At 37.6% G+C, this 20,849-nt stretch overlaps 1 protein-coding gene across 2 annotated transcripts in view; it reads left to right on the forward strand.

Moving 5' to 3' along the window:
• The window catches only part of RPS6KA2 (ribosomal protein S6 kinase A2), a 540,405-nt gene that overhangs the window by 58,434 nt on the left and 461,122 nt on the right, over positions 1-20,849 (forward strand). Inside the window, exons 1-2 of one of the 2 annotated variants that reach the window (XM_027843551.1) lie at positions 15,775-15,865; positions 15,964-16,014. In XM_027843551.1, the coding sequence (XP_027699352.1) occupies positions 15,821-15,865; positions 15,964-16,014 (96 nt within the window). In that variant the 5' untranslated portion in view covers positions 15,775-15,820. Of the gene's footprint in view, positions 1-15,774; positions 15,866-15,963; positions 16,015-20,849 lie in introns of those variants that run through there. The other variant, XM_027843552.1, reaches the window with a different exon arrangement.

Below are 20,849 nucleotides of genomic sequence, written 5' to 3' on the forward strand. Positions count from 1 at the left end.
TAGTCATCTGGGTAGTTGATTGGTTGGCATAGAAATGAAGTAGCATAAAAAAGAACAGCTACTGATAGTTATTGTGGATCAGATAAAATATTCTATTTCCATTCCTCTTCCAGGAAGAGGTCATATGGCACCACAACACTAAGCATTAATGAAATTTTGAGCACTGAAGAAAATGCTTTACAAAATGATTCAGTTTAAAATGACCACATATTCTTTTGCTGTTGTGTCTCTAATTTTGTGTTCTTTAAGGACAGATAATACTCCAAGAAATCATGCAAGAATTGTAGTTCTTAAAAAAGCACACGTTGGTGACTGTTAGAGATATTACAGCAGCTGTTGCTGTGGAAAAGCCAAGTATTTCAAGGCTTATTCAAGCCCATGGTGAAATAGGATCAGTCATGCTGATGCACAAGGGAGAGTACAGTTTAAAAAATGGAAAACAGCTCCAAGAGCAGACGAATTGAATACTTGATACTTAGAAAACAAGGAGATATTCAGGAGGACTGGTGATTAGAATTAATACTCTAATTAATTAATAATTAATTCATCTATAGTGTGATGTAGTACAGCAGCGAGAAGACCTGTTTAAAACAAAAGGCTGGAAACCACTGCTGTGAACAAAAAGTACTACTCTCAAGACAATATAAACACCAGAATACTGAAGATTACAAAAAGGCAATTTTTAACTGATAAAATTTGCTATACCACTCAGTTATTTCGAAACTATTATTAGAACAAGTCCAGATGAGCTGGTAAGATCTGGGCATCTTCATAAGATTTCGAAACATACCTCCTGCTGTCTGTGGACACACCTTCCCCCCCTGCCCCCAATGTGGAAGGGAACTTGTAGATTATCTAGTGGAGTCCCTTCATTTTACACATTCAGAAATTGATGCCCAGAGAAATCGTGACTTAACCTAGGTCACATAGAGAATAAATGACAAAGTCAGGATTCAAACTTGGGTTCTGTAACTCCAAGTCACCATTTTTTCCCCACTATAAAATGCTTCCTTTCAAAAACTTGATGGATTTTTAGTTTAATTTGGTTTTTTAAATTTTAATTTATTTTAGTGAGCATAGAAAAGTTTTATATGCAGTAAAGTTGGAAAGGTAGGTTGCAGCCAGGATGGGAAGGTGTATTTAAGTGCCATTCAGAGGAGTTTTTATTTGATCATTGAAAGAATAGGAAACCATTGAAAATTATTGAGTAGGGGGTACTGAAGGTACACTAGGACTCTCTGTAATTTACCAATATGTCAACCAGAGTTCTTTTAAATGGATCTGTCTAGATGCATACTGTGGTGATGGATCCTTACAAAACTCTGTGCCCCGCTGGGTTCAGTATAATTTGTTATTAAAGTTATCTTTTTGTAGCTTAGTATGTTAAGGCTATGTACTAGAATATTCATTTAACCAGACTATTCATTTTCTTGACCATCTAAAACAACAGAGTGTACCGTATTGGAAAAAAGCTAGTGTGCTTTCTGAGATGTTGGATGAGCAGTTTCCACAGTTCAGAGTTATGATCTGTAATGATTATCTGGGGCATGGGGAGGTAGCGTATTATAGTGGATCCAGGGCTATTATTGGAGTCAAGAAGACATTGGTTCAAATTCTGCCTCTGACAGATATAGCTTTGTGAACAGAGATAAGTCACTTAATCACTTATTCTCATTGCACGAGACAATTCCCTACAACTAGAAGTTACACATTAGGTAACATAGTGGATAAAGCACTGGACTAGCCATATTAATGCAAGTCCTACCACAGAAGAAAAATCAGAAAGGGCAGCTAGGTGGCACAGTAGGTAGAGCATTGGGCCTGGAGTCAGGAGGACCTGAGTTCAAATGTAGCCTAAGACACACATACATAACACTTACTACCTGTGTGACTCTGGCCAAGTCACTTAACCCCAATTGCCTCACCCCCCCAAAAAAATCAGAGTATTCATACCAAAAAACATTTTTGCAGTGCAGAATATTTTAAAATGTTGACTGGTTGTTTATGTTCTCTTAGCAGTACATCTCCAGCTTTGTCTACAAATATGTTTCTGGGAGCAATGTTAAGCGTTCTTTGTCTTCAAAGTAAGGTATCAAATAAACTACTATTCCAGATTAAAAAAAATTTTTTTTAGTTAAAATGTTCCTGAGATAAATATAAATGAAAATAGAAAAGGAGGAAGGACAGAACAATGTTCAGAAAGATAAAGGGAGAACAGAGTGCCAATGTCAATAAAAAAATCTTAGCTGTATTGTGAGTGAAATTTAACAAATAGGTAAACTGAGGTAATTCTTTGAGCAAGATATCATTTATTAATAGGGTGCCAAATCTAGTAATAAAGGGGTCTCTGGTCTGCTTCTATTTGTGCCCAAAGACCTAGAGTTAGGGCTGATAGGACTTTTTAAACCTAGGTGTGGTTTCTTATTTGGACTTCCTCTGGTAAAGCTAAAGTAATACCAATTGGTGGACATTTTCAACTGCTCCCCATTACTTCATCCTTGGGGTGGGGGAGGCAGAACTAATCTTCAGGTAAAAGGATTAGTGTGAAGGTAGGATAAGTAAGCTGGCTTTCAGATATACACTCCTCTCTGACATTTAAAGAATGAGGCAAATGGGTTCAAGTGACTTGCCCAGGGATATACAGCTGGTAAGTGTCTGAGGCCAGATTTTAATTCATGAAGTTGAATCTTCCTCATGGCAAGGCCAGTATTCTGTCTACTGTATGTGTCACCTACTGCACCACTTAATAAATGCTTATTAAGCACACAACATGTACAAAACACTTTGATAGGTACTGGGGGAAATGTACAGTTCGAACAAGAAAGGGTCCCTTCTCTCTTGGAACTTTGGATATAGCCAACCTTAAGGGGACCAGGACAAAAACACAGTTGGCTTTGGTACATATGACATGATAAGTACATGAGATAATTACAAAATAAAATGCTTTACTTGGGGGGGTGGAATCATTACTATTTAGTAGAGTATCTGAGTTAGGGAAGATAGGTACTGGATAAATATCTGCTAAATTGGATTACATAGATTTTCGTGTATTGAAACTTTAGACACCAAATCCTGTATACTTTCCATTACAGAATATGTTGATTAGGGAAATTTGAAGGTAGACAATAGGCACTTAAAAATGTTTATTGGATTGGATTGGATTAGGTCAGTATTTCATATCCATTACTCATTAACATGTGCATTTTACTTTTTAGAAACATTGTTTTCTCAAGTCAAATCAACAAGTCACCATGGAAAGACTTAAGATTCATTTATGTTTTTGACTGAATAGCGAACCCTTAGTCTTTTTCTCATGCTAAAAATAATTTTTCTTTCAAAATGTTTGTCTTATTTACATTTTCTTTTAGCCACAGCTGACAATATAAGCATATGTACTTACTTTTAAAATGATACTAGCTCACTGTAACTCTTGAGTTAAACCCAACTCTACTCTAAAAGGTCAGGCTACCTCTAACCTTCACTAGTTCTCTTCCATTGTGAGAAATGGAGAATAGAGGGCTAACCTATTTTTTTAAAATTATGTTTATGTATCAACTTCTTTCCTTGGCATTGTTGCATGGCTTTGAAATCCAAGTGCCTGAATTGAATAATTGTACTTCTCTCATTGCTACCATTTTGTGCTTCAATAGGCTTTTGAGAAATATAGCAAGCTTCGTGGGGAAGTGTGTTAGATAAAAGCTTGGGATGTGGTGAAGCAATAAGCTTTACTGACCCATTTCTTCAGGTCTGCCGTTTAATTTTAATTTGGATTGCAAAATCAGAGAAGGAAGGAAGTTTCAAGTTTTTCAACTGGTATTCTTCATTACCTTTCTTCAGATTAAGGGACTTGATGCCAAGAGATATATTATTCAAAGACTAGAAACAGGTGTGTGTGTATGTGTGTGTGTGTGTGTTTAAATTCACAGATGACATTCTTGGTGGAGGCTGAATATTCTTTAAACCTGGGTTGGGACCACTCCCAAAGACAGAATAACGTGTTGGATGGAATCTTAGTGGAAATTTGTTGCCATTGTTTAGTCGTATCAGTTGTGTTTGAGTCTTTGTGACCCCATTTGGCCGTTTCTTACTGAAGTGGTTTGCCGTTTCCTTCTCCAGTTTATTTTACAGATGAGACAAACAGAGTTAAGTGACTTGCCCAGGGTCACACAGGTAGTAAGTGTTTTAGGCTAGTTTCGAACTCAGGAAGAGGAACCTTCCTGACTCCAAGCCCAGCGCTCTATCCATTGTGCCAACTAGATACCTTAGTTGAAATGATTTCTTGGTTATTATTATCTATCAGGTTATAGACTTGGTCTTCGGATTTCACAGTGGTACAATAGTTAGATTCTTCATCTCATAGCGTCTGTATTTTACATTCTTACTGAAAATGTAATCAGGTTTAAAAAAAATCTCTATACTTTGTTGTACCCAGGGGGCAGGTATGGGAATCAACTCTGCCATGGCTAATTTTGTGAATCTAGTGTGGTAAAGACTAAAAGTTCACAGGGCTGAGATTGAGGGGGGGAAAGGCCACAGTCTTAGCAATAGCCTTCCCCATTCAAGAAGGATCCAGCTACATCAGATTGTTCATTCAAAACTTGGAATCTAAGGTACCCAGCTGAGAGGCAGAAGGCAATGACTATCTGAAGCAGGAGCAGGTACTCCAATCCAAAAAGACTTACAGAGTAAACAGAGATTTGTCAGTTGGGTTTAATGTTAGGTTAATAGAGTGGTGCCAATTTCCATGAAAAACTCATAGTTTTCTGTGTTCATTTATTTTTTTTCAGGTATGAGCTTGTCTTTCTGCCCACCTACACAAGACCAGCCCTGCCTTCCAGGTTCCCCTGATTTTTTTGCAGCAGGATAGTCAAATAATTAATTAGACCAAACATTATGAATATGCTGAACCATTCAAGACTTAGATTTTCCCACCATACAGCATATGGTATTTTGAAATGTGGTCAAGAATTAGGAAATTTCTCATTCTATAGAGGGACCTTTTATTGATAAAAATAGTTCATCAATATCTTCTCTTTCAGAGGAGACATTTAATGGCCTAGAGAAAGTGGTATTTAAAATTATCTGAGACCCAAATCTCAGTAAACATAAATGATTAGAATTAAGTTGTATTTACAAAAGTACTGGTAACTGCTGCCCCCTAGGGGAGTAATGGCTCTAGGGATGCGGAATAAGTTGAATGCTGTATCACTAAGTATTTGACTCAGTTGGCATGAAAGCCCATTGGGAAAATGATCCAGCACATACTCCTAACCCACCTCAGCTTTTTTTCTTTTTTTAAAAAATTTACTTTTATTGATACTTTTCTAACATCACCTCCTTTTTCCTCAACCCTGCCCCAGCTAGAGTATAATTTTTATAACAAAAAAATTTTTAAGAGGAAGAGAAAAAAAAGCAACAAAACAAATTAACAAATTGAAAAAATCTGATATTTAATAAAATGTTCCATATTCAAGGACCCTATCTGTAAATGGGGAAGGAGAGGTATTTTCTCATGTCTCTTCTTTGTAGTGAGGCTTGGTTTTTATAATTTAAAAATGTTTAGTTTTTATAGTTTTGTCATTTTTGTTCTTTCTATTTATGTTGTCATAGTCATTGTGTACATTGTTTTTCTGGTTCTGCTTATATCATTTTGTATCAGTTCATGTAAATTCATGCTTCTCTGTATTCATCTTTCTTTTTCTTTTTCTTTCTTTCTTCTTTCCTTCCTTAAGCAATCAGAGTTAAGTGACTTGCCCAAGGTCACAGGGCTAGTAAGTGTCTGAGGCTGGATTTGAACTCAGGTCCTCCTGACTCCAGGACTGGTTTCTCTATCCACTGTGCCAACTGGCTGCCCCATGTTAGTTTCTTACAACAGAGAAATATTCCATTAAATCCATTGTCCAATCAATGAGCATCTACTTTATTGCTTTGTTTGCCAGAGTTAGCTCAGTGTTTGGGAGGATCTGAAGGAAAGTGTGGGAGAGAAAAGGTATTAGACTGCCTACCCAAACTTCAGGTCTATAGAGCCATTGTGCTGACCTCATTGTTGTATGCCTGTGAAACCTGAACAGTATACCAGTGCCATGCCAGGATTCTGAAGATCACCTGGCAAGATAAGGTACTGGACACTGAGGTCCCTTATCACACTAAACTGGCAAGCATTCAAACTCTACTGCAGAGACTGCAACTCTGATAGGCTGGCCATGTTGATCAAACGTACACTTGCCTAAAAGACTGTTTTATGGAGAACTCACACAGGGCAAGTGCTCACATAGTGGTCAGAAAAAGTGATGCAAGGACACTCTCAAGGTCTCTCTGAAGAACTTTGGAATTGATTGTGTGACATGGGAGACATTGGCACAGGACTGCCCAGCATGGCATGCCCTCATCAGAGAAGGTATTGTGGTCTGTGAGCTCTATGAGAAATACAAGATACCCAAATTTAGAGAATCCACCCCAAATGTTCTTATGGACTGTTTGTACCTAACTTGTGGTAGAGCTTTCTGAGCTCATATTGGTCTGAGCAGCCACAATTGGACATACTGTACCTTGACTCTAACATAGTGAAATCATTATGGTCCTCTTCAAAAACAAAGGACAACCACCAAACTTTGTTATCAGGCCTTTGCTGTCATAAAAAGTACTAATATATCTTTATCTCTGTCTAGCTCTACCTCTGTCTTCATCTATATCTAATCTATATCTATTGGTATACCTGGAGACTTTCTTTTTTGTAAATTAACTCCTCAAAATATATTTCCAGCAGTGGAATCTCTGACTCAAAGACTATGGCATTTTAGTCACTTTATTTGCATATTGCTTTCCAGAATGATGTAATAACTCACAGCTCTGCCAACAATGTATTAGTATATCTCTTTTTCCACAAATGCTTCAACATCAACTACTTTTATCTTTTGCCCAAACCAACTTTCTTAATTCTTTTGGAATGTCATGTTGCAGATTTGACAACTGCTCATAAACAGTGGATAGAGCACTCAAAAAGAGCTGGATTGAATTCTACCCCAGACACTTACAGTGTGATTCTGGGCAAATTTCTTAATCTTTCTCAACCTCAATTTTCTCATCTGTAAAATGGAGATAATAATGGTATCTTCCTAACAGGGTTGTTATGAGGATTAAATGAATGAAATTAAATAAAATGCTTCACAAAATGTAAAGTGCTATGTAAATGTTAGCTATCATTAAACAGATATGGGTTACTTCCTCATCTATTCCTCTCCCCATGACCTGCCCTTTTTCAGTTACATAGTCTCCCTCCCCACCTCCACCCCCCACCATTTCTTCATGCAAGGAAGTCCACTAACATAGGACTTGCTTGTTCTTCCCCACCCCTCCCATTCTTCTACAAGTGTGATTTTATAGTCTCTACCCCTTTTTCTCTGTATTATTCCCCTGGTACAAAGAACTTCTGGACATATTAAATTCTTTTTCATAGCTTTGGGGTCAAATTTCTGTGCACCATGTACTTTCAGGCCAATCAATTTAATAGCACTTTTCTATATAATGTTTCAAGTCTCTCTTGCATGTCCTTAAGATTGTTTCCTTAAGGATTTGAAGTTATCAGTCAACTGTTATATACTGTTTATCTAGTTTTATTTACATAGATACACACACACATTTACCACTGATGATATCCCATCCATGTACCCTGCAAGGCTGGGTCTTGAGTTCACCCTAACAAATATCATTATTTTTCTTTTTTCCTTTTTTTTTTTGGTAACACTCATGTATAGAATGTAATTTTTAAAATATAGATATAACCAACATTCAAATAGCTATACTAATACAAAGAAAGAATGCTTGGATAACTCCTAATTCATTCCAAGTTGACTTTGGCATACATTATTTGAGTTTTTTTTAATATCAGAAGTTAACTTTCATAATAATACTTTGTTTAGATAAATATTTTGTATCACCTGAGCACACACCAGTTGAATTCAGGAAGAAGTGATTTGGAAATATGTTGTTCAACATGGGGGAAGCCACCAAGGAATTACACATTTCTTATGAATAAAGTATATGTGTATAATCAATAATTTGATTATATTTTTCAAAATCCTTTTTGAAAAAATTTGGCATTCAACAAACACCTAGCACAGTGCCTTGCATTTTATAGACACTCAAATATTTGGTGATTAATTGATCAATGAAAATATCCAAGTTTCGGATCTAATTACCAACCTTCCTTTGCTCAGCCTTGGTGCTGTTGCCATTTTTAGTTGGATCTGTGTATCCTTACAAACATCACCTGGGGAGGGTATGCGCCGTCTGTCACTGCAGTCATTTTCTTCCATGTGTCATGTGATTCAATATTTCTAGGCACTGGTCCCTTCTAGGATGGTTGGGCATAGTTTTCTCCTTTTGCTTGCAGTCGTATTGTTTTCTGTTGTTTATTGCAATCCTGGTGCCATTTGTTAGTATTGTAGTGATAGAAATTTCACAGAGATTGGGGACCAGTTGAAATTGTGAGCAATTTTACTGTTATTCCAGTAGGGAGTTTAAGGAAGAAGTAAAAGCTATTACTAGTTTGTTTGTTTGTTTGGTTTTTTTTGATACTCTGGCTGGGTGCAACTTTGCTACCTTTGGGTTGTAGCGAGCTATATTTTCCTTATTGCTTTTAGGTAAATTAGGTTGTTTTAGGGGTGAAAATTAGACACAGATGAATCTCTGGGGCTAGGAAAAGGCATTGTTTCAATGTTTAGGTTTCCCTGGTAAGTTGTGTTTTTTGTTGTTGTTTTAAGTAGACATGCCTCTACATGTCTTCCCCAGTGTGCTAACAAAAGAAAAAGTATCTGGAGAATCAGCATATTGTGTCTGTGTTTTCCTCCCCTGAGCATTTCATAAATTGTGGTCATTCGTGGTACCCTCCTTTATGGAGGAGGTTTGACTTCCAGGAAAGTTAAGTCTATGATAAAGCTATTTAGATATAACCAAGACTTTATCTCTGATATAAAAATGATTCTCACACTGACTCATCACTTTAAAAGTGTTTTTGAAATAATAATAGCTAAAAATAAGAACTTCCAGATGTCACAGGAGTCAGGAAGATTGCTCTTCCTGAGCTCAAATCTGGCCTCAGGCACTTAAAAGTTGTGTGACCCTGGGCAAGTCATTTAACCTTGTTTGCCTGTGGTCCTCATCTGTAAAATGAGCTGGAGAAGGAAATGGCATAGTGTTGTCTGGCCTCATTTCTCTGGTACTCCGAAGGAATTTGAAACAGCTGTCCCCCCAGAAATAGATTGAGTTTCTGGCAGACCTTCAGACTGATGTGCACTGGAACTATTCTCTACACCAGTAATATCAAATTAAGATAAAAATGGGAGTCACCAAACTGTGCATAAGAATCTCTTATGTACATATATTGACTTAATTTAAAATGTAATGTCCTCTGTGTTTTATTATATTTTTATTTATTTTGTTAAATATTTCCCAATTATTTTTTCATTTGGTTCAAGTCTTACTTGAGGGTGTTTTTGGAAGGCACCTCTGGTCTTACACTGTTGTGTCATCATAGGGATATAGCCATCTGTGGATCTATGAAAGACTCTTATGAGTCTGACCTTCCACTCTGTCAGCAACTGGGAAAGGGAAGGGACAGTGAAAAGGAGTCTTGGAGTATATACGAATTGTGGTAATAAAGAAAAATACTGATTAAGATGTGAAGTCTTAACTAAACTTGGAAATGAAAACATGATCACTATGGGTGCAATGGGAAGGTAAGCTCTCCACAAATAATGGAAGAAACTCATTTAATTTCAGTTAAGTTCAAAAAAAATTAAATTCAGTAAATAGCTAAATGAGAAAGTAATGGAGAGAAATGAGATGAAATTTAGGGATTTTTTCATTTTGTTGGTACTCTACTGACATCTAGTGGCGTACAGTAACAGTTCGGACTGGAGAACAGGTAATAATAACAGAATTAAAATAGTCAGAAAACTGAGGATTTTAGTATGAATGGTCTGTATAGATCAAACTAGTCCATCTTACTCATTTCAAAAATGAGGAAACTGAGGTCCAGATCAAAATGACTTCCCTAAGATCACACAAGGAAGAAAATAGCAACATTGGAATTCATACCTACTCTGATTTCAAATCCACTAATTTTTCCACTGTACAACCTTGCCTCACCACCCAGATTCTGAGTATTAAGGGGGAAAAACATCCCTATCCTACCATTAGTCTATTTTACATATTTATTTGAGTGCTTATTAAAGTTTCCCTTCATACATAGTTACTACTTGGTGTCATTCTTTTCAAGATAATATAGAGGTAAAGGTTAATCTATGAACAGGTAGGTGGTTCAGTGGCTCACTCTTACCTGTGGCTCCAGGAAGCTGTAGCACACACAGTGCCTACATTCTGGTAAAACCCTCTCAGCGGAAGGGGTAAACACCCATGGTGAGGGTAAGCAACGTGCCTCCATGGGTCAATAAGTTAGGGGGATGTCTGCCCCAAGCACGTGAAGACTTCCCCCAACAGAATGGGCAGATGAGAACAACATGTTCCAGCCCCCATGAATGTAGCTGAAGCAAGTGCTGTGGAGTGTTTAGAGCTTGGTCAGACGTCAGACGTGCCAAGGTCACCCACTGCATCTTGGCTCACCACCGGTTGTCTTGACTTTTGTTCTGCCACTGGACTTCGATGACCCTGGAAGAGAGAGTGAGACTGATGACTTTGTGCAACTCTGCCTCACCTAAATCCAAATCACATATGAGTCAAGACATCAGCTGTAATGTCACTGGTCTTCTTAGAAAAAGAAGGATAAATAACAACAGCATAGCACTGATTCTTCAGAGATTGTGGTATTCTATAATTCAAAGCTACGTAGCATAAAATATCAACTATCACATTTCTTGTGGAAGTTTAATTGAAATAAATTAATCAGCACAATGAGACTGAAAGAGCCTAGAAATGACATTAGTCGCCTCATTGTGCTGATTAATTTATTTCAATTAAACTTCTATAAGAAATGTGATAGTTGATATCTCCTTATCAAACTGAGAGAGATGGTTGGTCACATTTCTATAGCCAGGTCTATGAGCTCAAAATACCTAATTTGAACTAGTTCCTTATATCAGTAGGCAGTCATTTTTTGTGAATTTTTTAAAAAAATTTTTTCAAGAATTTCAAACTTTTTATAGAGAGAGTGAATAGTGACCTATTAATTGTGGCAAAATTGTTTTGTTTTGTAGCGTAAAATTGAACTGGAAGTTTTGCAGTATTAAAAAATCAAAATAATGATTAATACACAGAATTGGCTAAAGAAAGTCTGATCAGTCAGGCTTAAAATTCACAACTGAATAGCTCTTACTTTCTCCATTGTCATATAACTGATTCTTTAACTATCATTTATATTTTATTCATTTTTCTCTAAAAGAAACATTAATAATCTTGCTAGATCCCTCCTGACTGTGTCTTTCAGAGCAATACACAAATAAATTATTTATAGATGTTGATTTTTCTCCGTCATAATATAGTGGGCTGTTTCTGCTCCCCTTTCTATAGGTACTTTTCTCACCCCCAATCCAAAATCCCCATAAATACCTTTCTCTATCTTCCTTAAGCTGCTAGACTTCCCCTCCCTTTCCCTTTTCCCAAGCCCTTGGGTCTGAAGAATTGACTCTGAATGATAAGCAGTCCTAGAGATCTAACTTCTTTCTGTCATATTGACAAAGCCAGAGAAGTTAGGTGATGTGAGAAATTAGAAGTAGAGAAATCAGTGCTTCCATCCATCACCAAATCCACCCAGCTCTAGGTTGGGATTTGCCCTGAGAAGAATCAGAGGAGAAAGGGGGAAAACAGGACTCTGGGCTGTCACTTGTATAGTTCTGCTTGTATGTCTATATGACTTGGGCAAATCACTTAAACTTTCTCTCAGCTTCATTTTCTTGATCTGTAAAATTCCAGAGGAAAGAGGCTGCTGGGGTGGATGGTATTTCCAATGTGAGAAGTGCAGGAATGGAAAGAGCTTCCAGAGTGAAGAGTTTTCCTGTCTGGGAAAGATAGAGAATATTTGTGCATTCTGGGGGTTAGAGGGAAGGGCATCACACACATATTTTGTATCTTCTAATAAGTTGTCTCCCCAGATGGAATGCCCTTTGACAGCAGGGACAGTTTCATTTTTGTCTTTTCATTTCCAACACCTAACACAGTGCCTGGAACGTAGAAGGCACTTAATAAATGTTGGTTGATTAATAACATAGGAGTCATGATTCATCCCATCACCCTGTCCTAAAGACCTGATAAGAGGCAAGTTTCTAGAGGAAAACAAAGTACCAGTATACCCTTACTCATTGTATGACATGGCAGACGCTGGCAAAGGACTGCCCTGCATGGCATGCCCACATCAAAGAAGGTGTTATATTCTATGTGTAAAGCAGAATTGCAGTAGCTCAAAAGAAACATGAGATGCACAGATTTAGAGACATGCACATAGATTATTTGTGCCTGACCTGCAGTAGAGCATTCTGAGCTTATATTAGTCTGATCAGCCATAGTTGGACACACTGTACCTTGACTCCAACATAGTGATGTCATTTTGGTCCTCTTCGAGAATGAAGGAAAACAACCCTTCTGTGTAGCATCTTTGAAGTTCTCATTTGCTTACTGCATGTTTAATGGTTGTCCCAAAACATAGAAAATGGACATTAAGTTAAGAAGCTTAAAATCTCATTGGGAAAACAAGAGAAGTTAAAAGATATTTTATGTACTAGATTCATAGGGTTCCAAGAAATGGAAAAGGTATGACAATCTCTCCTATTCTCTAACATTTAGCAGTAAAATGACCTCTAAATATGTAATCATGTGGTAAATAGTATCTCTGCACTACTAAAAGGTGAAAAAAATCCTCATATCTACTACTCACAGGGTTTATTAAAGGATATAAATTATTGAATGTTTGATATATGTACATATATAAATGCTTAAAAATGTGCTAAGGCTTTTTTGATGTCCTATACAAACATAAATTTACATATGCATATATATATATATGTGGAATGTGATTTGAAGATGGATAACTCTTATACATAGAAAAAACTTTGCCTCTGACATCATTCCTTATTAGTAAGGCACCTGATCTGCAAGTGTTCTCGGAAATTCAAGAGGGAGCATGTGGCTGAGTTTGTAGGCAATCTTTTTTTTTTATGCGACAATCTTTTTTCTTAGTCATGATTAGTCTCTGAATCAACACAGCTTTGGAATACTTAAGACCTTCTGTGGTCCCAGATATAGGTAGGGCATCTATAGTCTAATAGGAAACCTATAATGTATTGATTCTTATAATTAATCTAAAAATGATATACAGTAAGTTACACTAGAAAGTGGTGCTATCTGAAGATGGGTAGTCTGCTCAATTGGGCTACCAAAAAATATCTAGAGGGTGACCTTGACAGAAGCTACTGTTATCTTGGGGGTGGGGATAGCCTTTTGCAGAAGTTAAAAGAGAAGAAAAAAAAGAAAACTTTTGAACTTTTGGCTTGCAAACTTATGAGGCAACAAGTGGTCATACTTCAAAAGTAACTGTTGACATGCAAGCAAAAAATATTAAATAAGCCATGCTTAATTCAGACATTTCTTTCACTTAGGAAAGAGTTTTCCAAAATGGGGTAGGGGGTGTATTTGCAGTTTCAATAGGAAAAAATAACAACAGCTACAGCAGCAACAGCAATGATAATAATACTAGCTTGATCCATCGCTTAGCTTTACTTCTGTAGTTAACAATTCATACTTCAGTAGCACCTGAAACCATGAATTGGGTCATAACAGTCAAAATACAGCATCGGCTAAGAAAAAGAACCACACGTGATCCCTGTGGACAAACTGTACACCACTTCTGAAGGGCCACAAAGCAAGGAAATTATCAATGTTAAATAGGGGAAGGCATCTTGAAGGTGAGTTTATATTCAGGTCACAAATAGCTTCATAAAAATCATGAAAAAATAATTCTCAAGAACACTGGTAGCACATTGCTTTTAAAAGGGGAGTGTCAGATGACTACCCTATATAAACCAGTTCTCTCTTCCCTGGCAACAGCTTCTTTGTTTGTGTTATTTCCTTCCGTCAGAGAGAGAAGGTGGCTAGGAGGCAGCTAGGTGGCACACTGGATTAAGTTCTGGGCTTGGAGTCAGGAAGATGAGTTCAACTATGGCCTTAGATACTTACTAGCTATGTGTCCCTTGGAAAGTCACTTAACTTATGTCTGCCTCAGTTTCCTTATCTATAAAATGGGGATAATAATAGCGCATACTTCCCTTGTTACAAAGACCAAATGAGATATTTGTAAAAAGCACCTAGCATAGTGCCTAGCACATAGTAGGTGTTTAATAAATGTTTGTTCCCTTCCTTCCACATCAGACTGTAATCTCCTTGAGGTCTGGAACTATTTAACTTTTTGTATTTACACCCACTGAACTTAGTTCAGTGCCTGGGAAATAATAAATACTTAATACTTTTTCTTCCTCTGGTCTCTCCGTGTCTCTCTGTCTCTTTGTATCTTTTTCTTCCTTCCTTACTTCCCTCCCTCCCTCCCTCCTTCCTTCATTCTTTCCTTTCATTAATTCACTCATTCATCTGAAACTCACGTCTCAGACAGCAAAAACCCGGGAATCTTTTCCCCCCACTATCATATCAAGTGCTGAGTGTGGTCCAAAGCCAGGTAACACAATTGATTCCTGCTAATCTGTGATAGCAGGAGAGAGCATGGATGTATAACAGGAAATAAATAAAATAGAGGGAGCAGGAGGAAGCTGTTGGAGAAGTAAAGACTATAGGTAATAACAGAAATGACAAGTTTAATCCCTAAATAAATGGATTTGGAGGGCTTTTAGGACTTTTGTTCAGTCATTTTTTCAGTTGTGCTGACTCTTTGTGATCCCATTTGGGGTTTTCCTGGCAAAGATGCTGGAGTGGCTTATTGTTTCCTTCTCCTGCTCATTTTACAGAGGAGAAAACTGAGGCAAACAGAATTAAGTGATTTGCCTAGATTCACATAACTAGTAAGTGTCTGAGGCCAGATTTGAACTCAGAAAGATGATTCTCCCTGACTCCAGGCCCAGCTCTCTATCCACTGTGCCACCTAGGATTTAGGTTAGATTATTTTTATACTCAGAGAACTTATTTTCCATTGTATGGATATATAAACTAAAAGATAAACCAAAAACCATATTATAGCAAGTAGCCTCAACCTTGTGAATTCACAGAATGGTAGGATTTTAAAGCTGGTAGGAGGCTTAGAAATCATATAGTCCAATTAGAACGTCAAAAAAAAATTACCTATCCAAGTGCCATTTCTCCTTTGGTGGAGATGCTAGTGTAGAATGGAATTACCAAAAGAGGTATGGGAAGGCAAGAGAGAATGAACAGTCAACTTCAGGACCTGTGCAATTTCAAGTTGCATTTATTGGTTTCTTAGTTGGAGTGAGTAAAATGAATAGAATGTCATTAGTAGACCATTAGAATACTTACAGATAATTCGAAATGCTTTCCTTTCTGTTGTAACTATATCTCCCAATTTCCACATAATTGATAGTAGGCTAAGACATTTCCCTTCTTCATAGGGAAACATTAATTCAGACCTATACCTGATAATCCGAGGTGATCATTAAAACACTTTGCTGATTGAAAGTTAAATAAGTCACCTTGTTTTTCGGTTGAGTTTTGAGGCCAGTGTGACAGGCATTCATCACTTCCTTTGGTTGATCTTAAAAGTTGCATCAAAGTTGGTAAGTTCCTTTCATTTCGTCTGAACTAAAGGGCTTGTGTGAACAGTTGAGCGAAACTCTTCACGTTATTTGAAAACATGTGGAGATTTTTTTTGTTTAGAAACACCAGACGCAGAGGCCTGGTAAGTACTCTCTTCCATTTTTTCAGTAAGTGGTCCATGACATTATATTATGATCTATGGTTTAAAGGTATTTTACCTATAACTTTCAACTTTAACAGGGTAGACATGGATTGGCCTTTCCTGAGACAAAATTAGCTACACCAGTGGAGGTAAGAAAAAACAGGGGGGGCTACTTTTTTTTCCATGCTGATATGAGTTCATGTGTTCTTTTGTTGGGCTGCATTGTAAGGGAGATTTCTTCTTCTTTCATCTTGTCATTTACTGGTCTAAACTTAAACAGCAGGGCAAACTTTTGAATTCTGTTGATGTAGGGGTAGGAAACCTGCAGCCTCAAGGCCACATGTGGCCCTCTACGTCCTCAAGTTCAGCCCTTTGACTTAATCCAAACTTCACAGGACAAATCCCCTTAATAAAAGGATTTGTTCTGTAAAACTTGGACTCAGTCAAAAGGTCGCACCCAAGGACCTAGAAGGCCACATGTGGCCTTGAGGCTGCAGGTTCCCCACCCCTGGACCCCATGCAATAAAAGCTAAATTAATTGACTTTCTTTTTAATCCCTCAACACCATAAGTTGTGTAATAACGTCTTTGTACAGTAGAGGTCTGCCTTGTTTGCAGAACAGAAAATTTCCCTTCTGGTAAGCTTTGAGGTTCTAAATTTCATCTTCCAGAATCTTAACTTTTGTCATAGAAGGTTAAGAGATAAGCCCCTTCTGCTGCAATATCCCTTATCGCACTGTTGTGTTTTACTTAAAATAATTAGAAACTTAACACGGCACAGAGACAAAGCAACAACAAACAGGAATCCAGCATGTGTTACAATGATCCCACTGGTATTTCTGGCTATAAGACATTCTGGATTGTTTGATTGATTGATAAATGTAAAACCATTTTGAAGACCAAGGGTCTTCATTATTGATAGTCAAATTGACAAGCATTTATTAAGTATGTGGCAGGGGTGGAGAACCTGCAGCCTCGAAATCACATGTGGCCTTCTGGGTCCTTGGGCAGCCTTTCGTCTTGAGTCCAAGTTTTACAGAACAAATCCCCTTAATAAAAGGATTTATTCTGTGAAGTTTGGATTCAGTCAAAGGGCCTCACTTGAGGACCTTGAGGGCCACATGTGGTCTTGAGGCCACAGGTTCCCCACCCCTGTCTAGATTCTAGGCACTGTACTAAGTGATGGGGGTATAGAGAAAGGCAAAAACAGTACCTGCCATCGAGGGAGGGCCAACATGTAAACAACAATGTACCAACAAGAATAGATTGTTGTTCAGTTGTATCCGACTCGTGAGCCCATTTGGGGTTTTCTTGGCAAAGACACTGAAGTGGTTTGCCATTTCCTTCTCCAGCTCATTTTACAGAAAACTGAGGCAAAAAAGGGTAAGCGATTTGCCCAGGGTCACACAGCTGGTAAATGTCTGAGGCTGGATTTGAACTCAAGAAGATGAGTCTCCCCGACGCCAAGCTTGGCACTCTATCCATTATACCAACCACCTGCCCAAGAATATATATAGGCTAATTCAGGAGTAATCTCAGAGGGAAGGCACTAAAGTTAAGGGGAATGGGACTTCTTTGCAGATAAATTTTAAAAGACTTTAAGTAAGAATCCTAAAATTTGGACTGTGCTGACTTCCTCTGAGAAATAGCTATAATATTGGGGTATTTTAATTCAGAAAAAAATTCCTAAAAATAATAGCTAATATTTAGATAGTACTATAAGCTTATATTTCTTTTAATCCTGACAATAACCCTGGGAGGTAGATGTTATTATTATCCCCAATTTACAGTTGAGGAAAGTGAGGTAGGCAAAGGTAAAGTGACTTGTTCAGGATCACATTGCTAGTAAGTGTCTGAATTGGGTTTTTTAACTCACATCATCCTGATTCCAAGTCCAGCACTTTATATACCACATGTGGCTGACTGTTATGGTTTTATTTTTTTTTAAGAACCACTCACTATCATAGTTTTAGAGCTAGAAGAGTCCATATAGCTCAATCCTTTCCTTTTATGGATAAGGAAACCGAGGCCTAGAACAGTGGACTGACTCGCCTAATGTCAAACAGACACAATTAGCGCCTGAGCTGGGCTTCAAACCAACGTCTAGGATCTCTGACTCCAAAGCCAGCATTCTTTTCTCTATATTTCTCCTCTTTCAAAGAAGACATCTGTAGAGCAGACCTTTTTAATTCATTTTCCTCCCTCAGAAAAAATAGCCCCTAACACAGTAGAATTCTATGTGGGAATGATTATGTAGTACAATAGAGTGTTGCTCAAAGTCTTGAAATCATTAGTATCCGATTCTCCACTGTGGTTATTACACGGATTAAATTGGGCTGCGTCCACAAGGATCACATAAGTGATCTGAACTTTAAAAAGTGGAACCTTCGATGCAGAGTGTTGTCGTTTTATGCGTAACATTATGCACCCACAACTTTGGGCCTCTAATTGGGCTTTTTCCTTTGCTTCTGCTTTTTAATGATAGCCTAATTCGATTATCAGACAAAAGAAGATGAACTTTTTGACTGTTTGGCAAGGTCCTACTAGCTCTCAAAAGATCAGAAAAGATATTAAAAGGAGAGAATTTTTTTTTACATAATAATAGCTCTGTGGAGGTAGGAGGGGAAAAGAATGGGCCTCAGAAAATCAGAGATGAAGGATAAACTACTTAGGCCAATTTCAGTGCTCTAGTCAGCTCTTACTAGGTCAATAGCTAACGTGAGGTCTCTTTCACATGCTTGTGTGTGTGTGTATGTGTGTGTATGTAGGAGGGGGAGCAAATAATAGCTGCCATGGTCACTGTCTGGTTAAAGTTGCATCTGACATGGAGGCTGAAGATCCCTACACTGACACCATCGATGTCGATCAGTGGCTGACATCAGTCAGGAAGCCACATTGGTGCGACTGATGTTTATCACCTTATGTTATTCTTTAATTTTAAAAATGTTTTATTACGGTACTACGGCCTTCGGCATTAAGTGCACAGTAGAAATTAAATCCTAAATAATAGTCTTTTCTTTGATTTATTCAAATTTTCCTCATTATCTTATATGAGTCGTGGTTCTGTATTGGTTTTTATTACCAGATATCTTTTTATATTTCAGTTTATGTCTAACTATGTAGATAAAATCCTCAGCATCACTATCAAGTATGAGAAGAAAGTTGTGTGTGGCTTTTTGTGGCTCCTGTTGGCAGATACCTACTGAAATGTGTTTTATCACCATTCTGTACTCAAGAGACTATAATCTTCAACATTTTGAATGAGTACAAACAATTATTTTTATATAAACAGCCACTTGAGAGTAGGTTTTGTTTGTTTGTTTTTGCCTTTCTTTGTATCCCCAGCACTTAGCACAGTGCCTGGCACATGGTAGGTACTATGCAAATGCTAGCTATAATTATTACTCCCCATACATGACAGTTCATCTCTCACTTCCCCATCTTTGCCTAAGTCATTCTGTGTTTTTTTTTTAATGTGGTCTTGATTTTTTTGTTTTTGTTTTTGTTTCTTGGGTGAGGCAATCGGGGTTAAGTGACTTGTCCAGGGTCACACAGCTAGTAAGTGTTATGTGTCTGAGACTGGATTTGAACTCAGGTCCTTCTGACTCCAAGGCTGGTGCTCTATCCACTGTACCACCTAGCTGCTTCCTTTTAATGTGATCTTGATTTTATTTTATTTTCGTTTTTTTTTTTAATTTTTATTTTTTGGGTGATGTGTTTTTTTTTTTAATGTAATCCCCAAATTCCTCTTCTTCCTTCAAAGAATAGCTCAAGTGTTACCTCATGTATGAGGCCTTTCCTGGTTTCCTTCATGATTAGTTTACTCTCTCTCATGAAATTACATCATATTCATTTGCATAAACTTTGTATGTACTTCTGCACATGTCATATTTCTCTGGGAGAATGCAAACTACTCAAAGCAGGCAGAACTTTAACTAGCAATTTTGGCACCTGGACCTATGGAAAGTAGCATGAAGCATGCCCTAAAACTTTTTTTTCTTTGAATAACAAATTTATTTGAGTATGAGGAGATGGGGGGGGGGGCGGGCGGCTCGCTAAAATACACAGCTTTGGCGGGGAGGGGGAGAGAGGGGTGGTAGAAGGAAAGAGAAAGAAGTATGGGACAACCAGTCTCTATGGGCAAGTTCCCAGGACACTGGAAATCTGTTGTTAGGGTGCTGGGGGATTAAGGTGCAATCATTGGAAGGACACCCTCTGATATCTTCCTATTGAAACTAATTATTCTTGCTAAGTAGGTGCTGAGATCATTTGTTTATACATTGCTTCAGGCTGTAGAAGGCTACTAGCCTTCCTATAAATTTTGATAATGAGGACAACTCCTGGATGCCCAGGTGGGAATTCTTAGTTTTCTCTTTGCATCCTCAGAACGTTGCATAGCCCCTTCAGTACAGTAGGTACTTAATTAATGTTCTTGAATTGAATTAAATTGAATCCAGAATACAGTAGCAAAAGGTAAAAATATGGATTAGTTCATGTGGAGTCTTTTTTTATTTTTGTTTCCCACTATTCACTTGATCACAATGATAAGGAGAAGGTTTTAATTTTTTTTTTTTGGTTTCTATTTCTACTTTTTTTTTCCATCAATGAAACTTGCAAGTACCCCAGATTAAGCTCCTTTATCTTAAGCCTAGGGCAAATGTTTTACAAGCAAGTAAGGGAATTACAGGGCTTTCAATTAAATATCCTGACAGGTTTTGCAATGGAGGCATAAGCAGGTGCTACTCCATTAATCTCGGGTTAAAAAATTTATGATATTTTACTGGAAATGTCATGAAATTGCTGATATAGCCATTAGCTGACTTTCTTTCACATCACCTAATAAAACCTATAAGTATATTTAATAGCTAACAGGATTTCCTGTTTCCCCAGGACTAGTTCCTCTTTTATTTATTGGGTACTGTACTAAGAAACAAAAGAAAAAGGAGACAGAGGAAATTAACCTTCCCACATGAAGAATATATATG

This window comes from Vombatus ursinus, unplaced genomic scaffold (genome assembly GCF_900497805.2).
Source record: "Vombatus ursinus unplaced genomic scaffold, bare-nosed wombat genome assembly UNPS02014923.1, whole genome shotgun sequence".
NCBI classification, from domain to species: Eukaryota; Metazoa; Chordata; class Mammalia; order Diprotodontia; family Vombatidae; genus Vombatus; species Vombatus ursinus.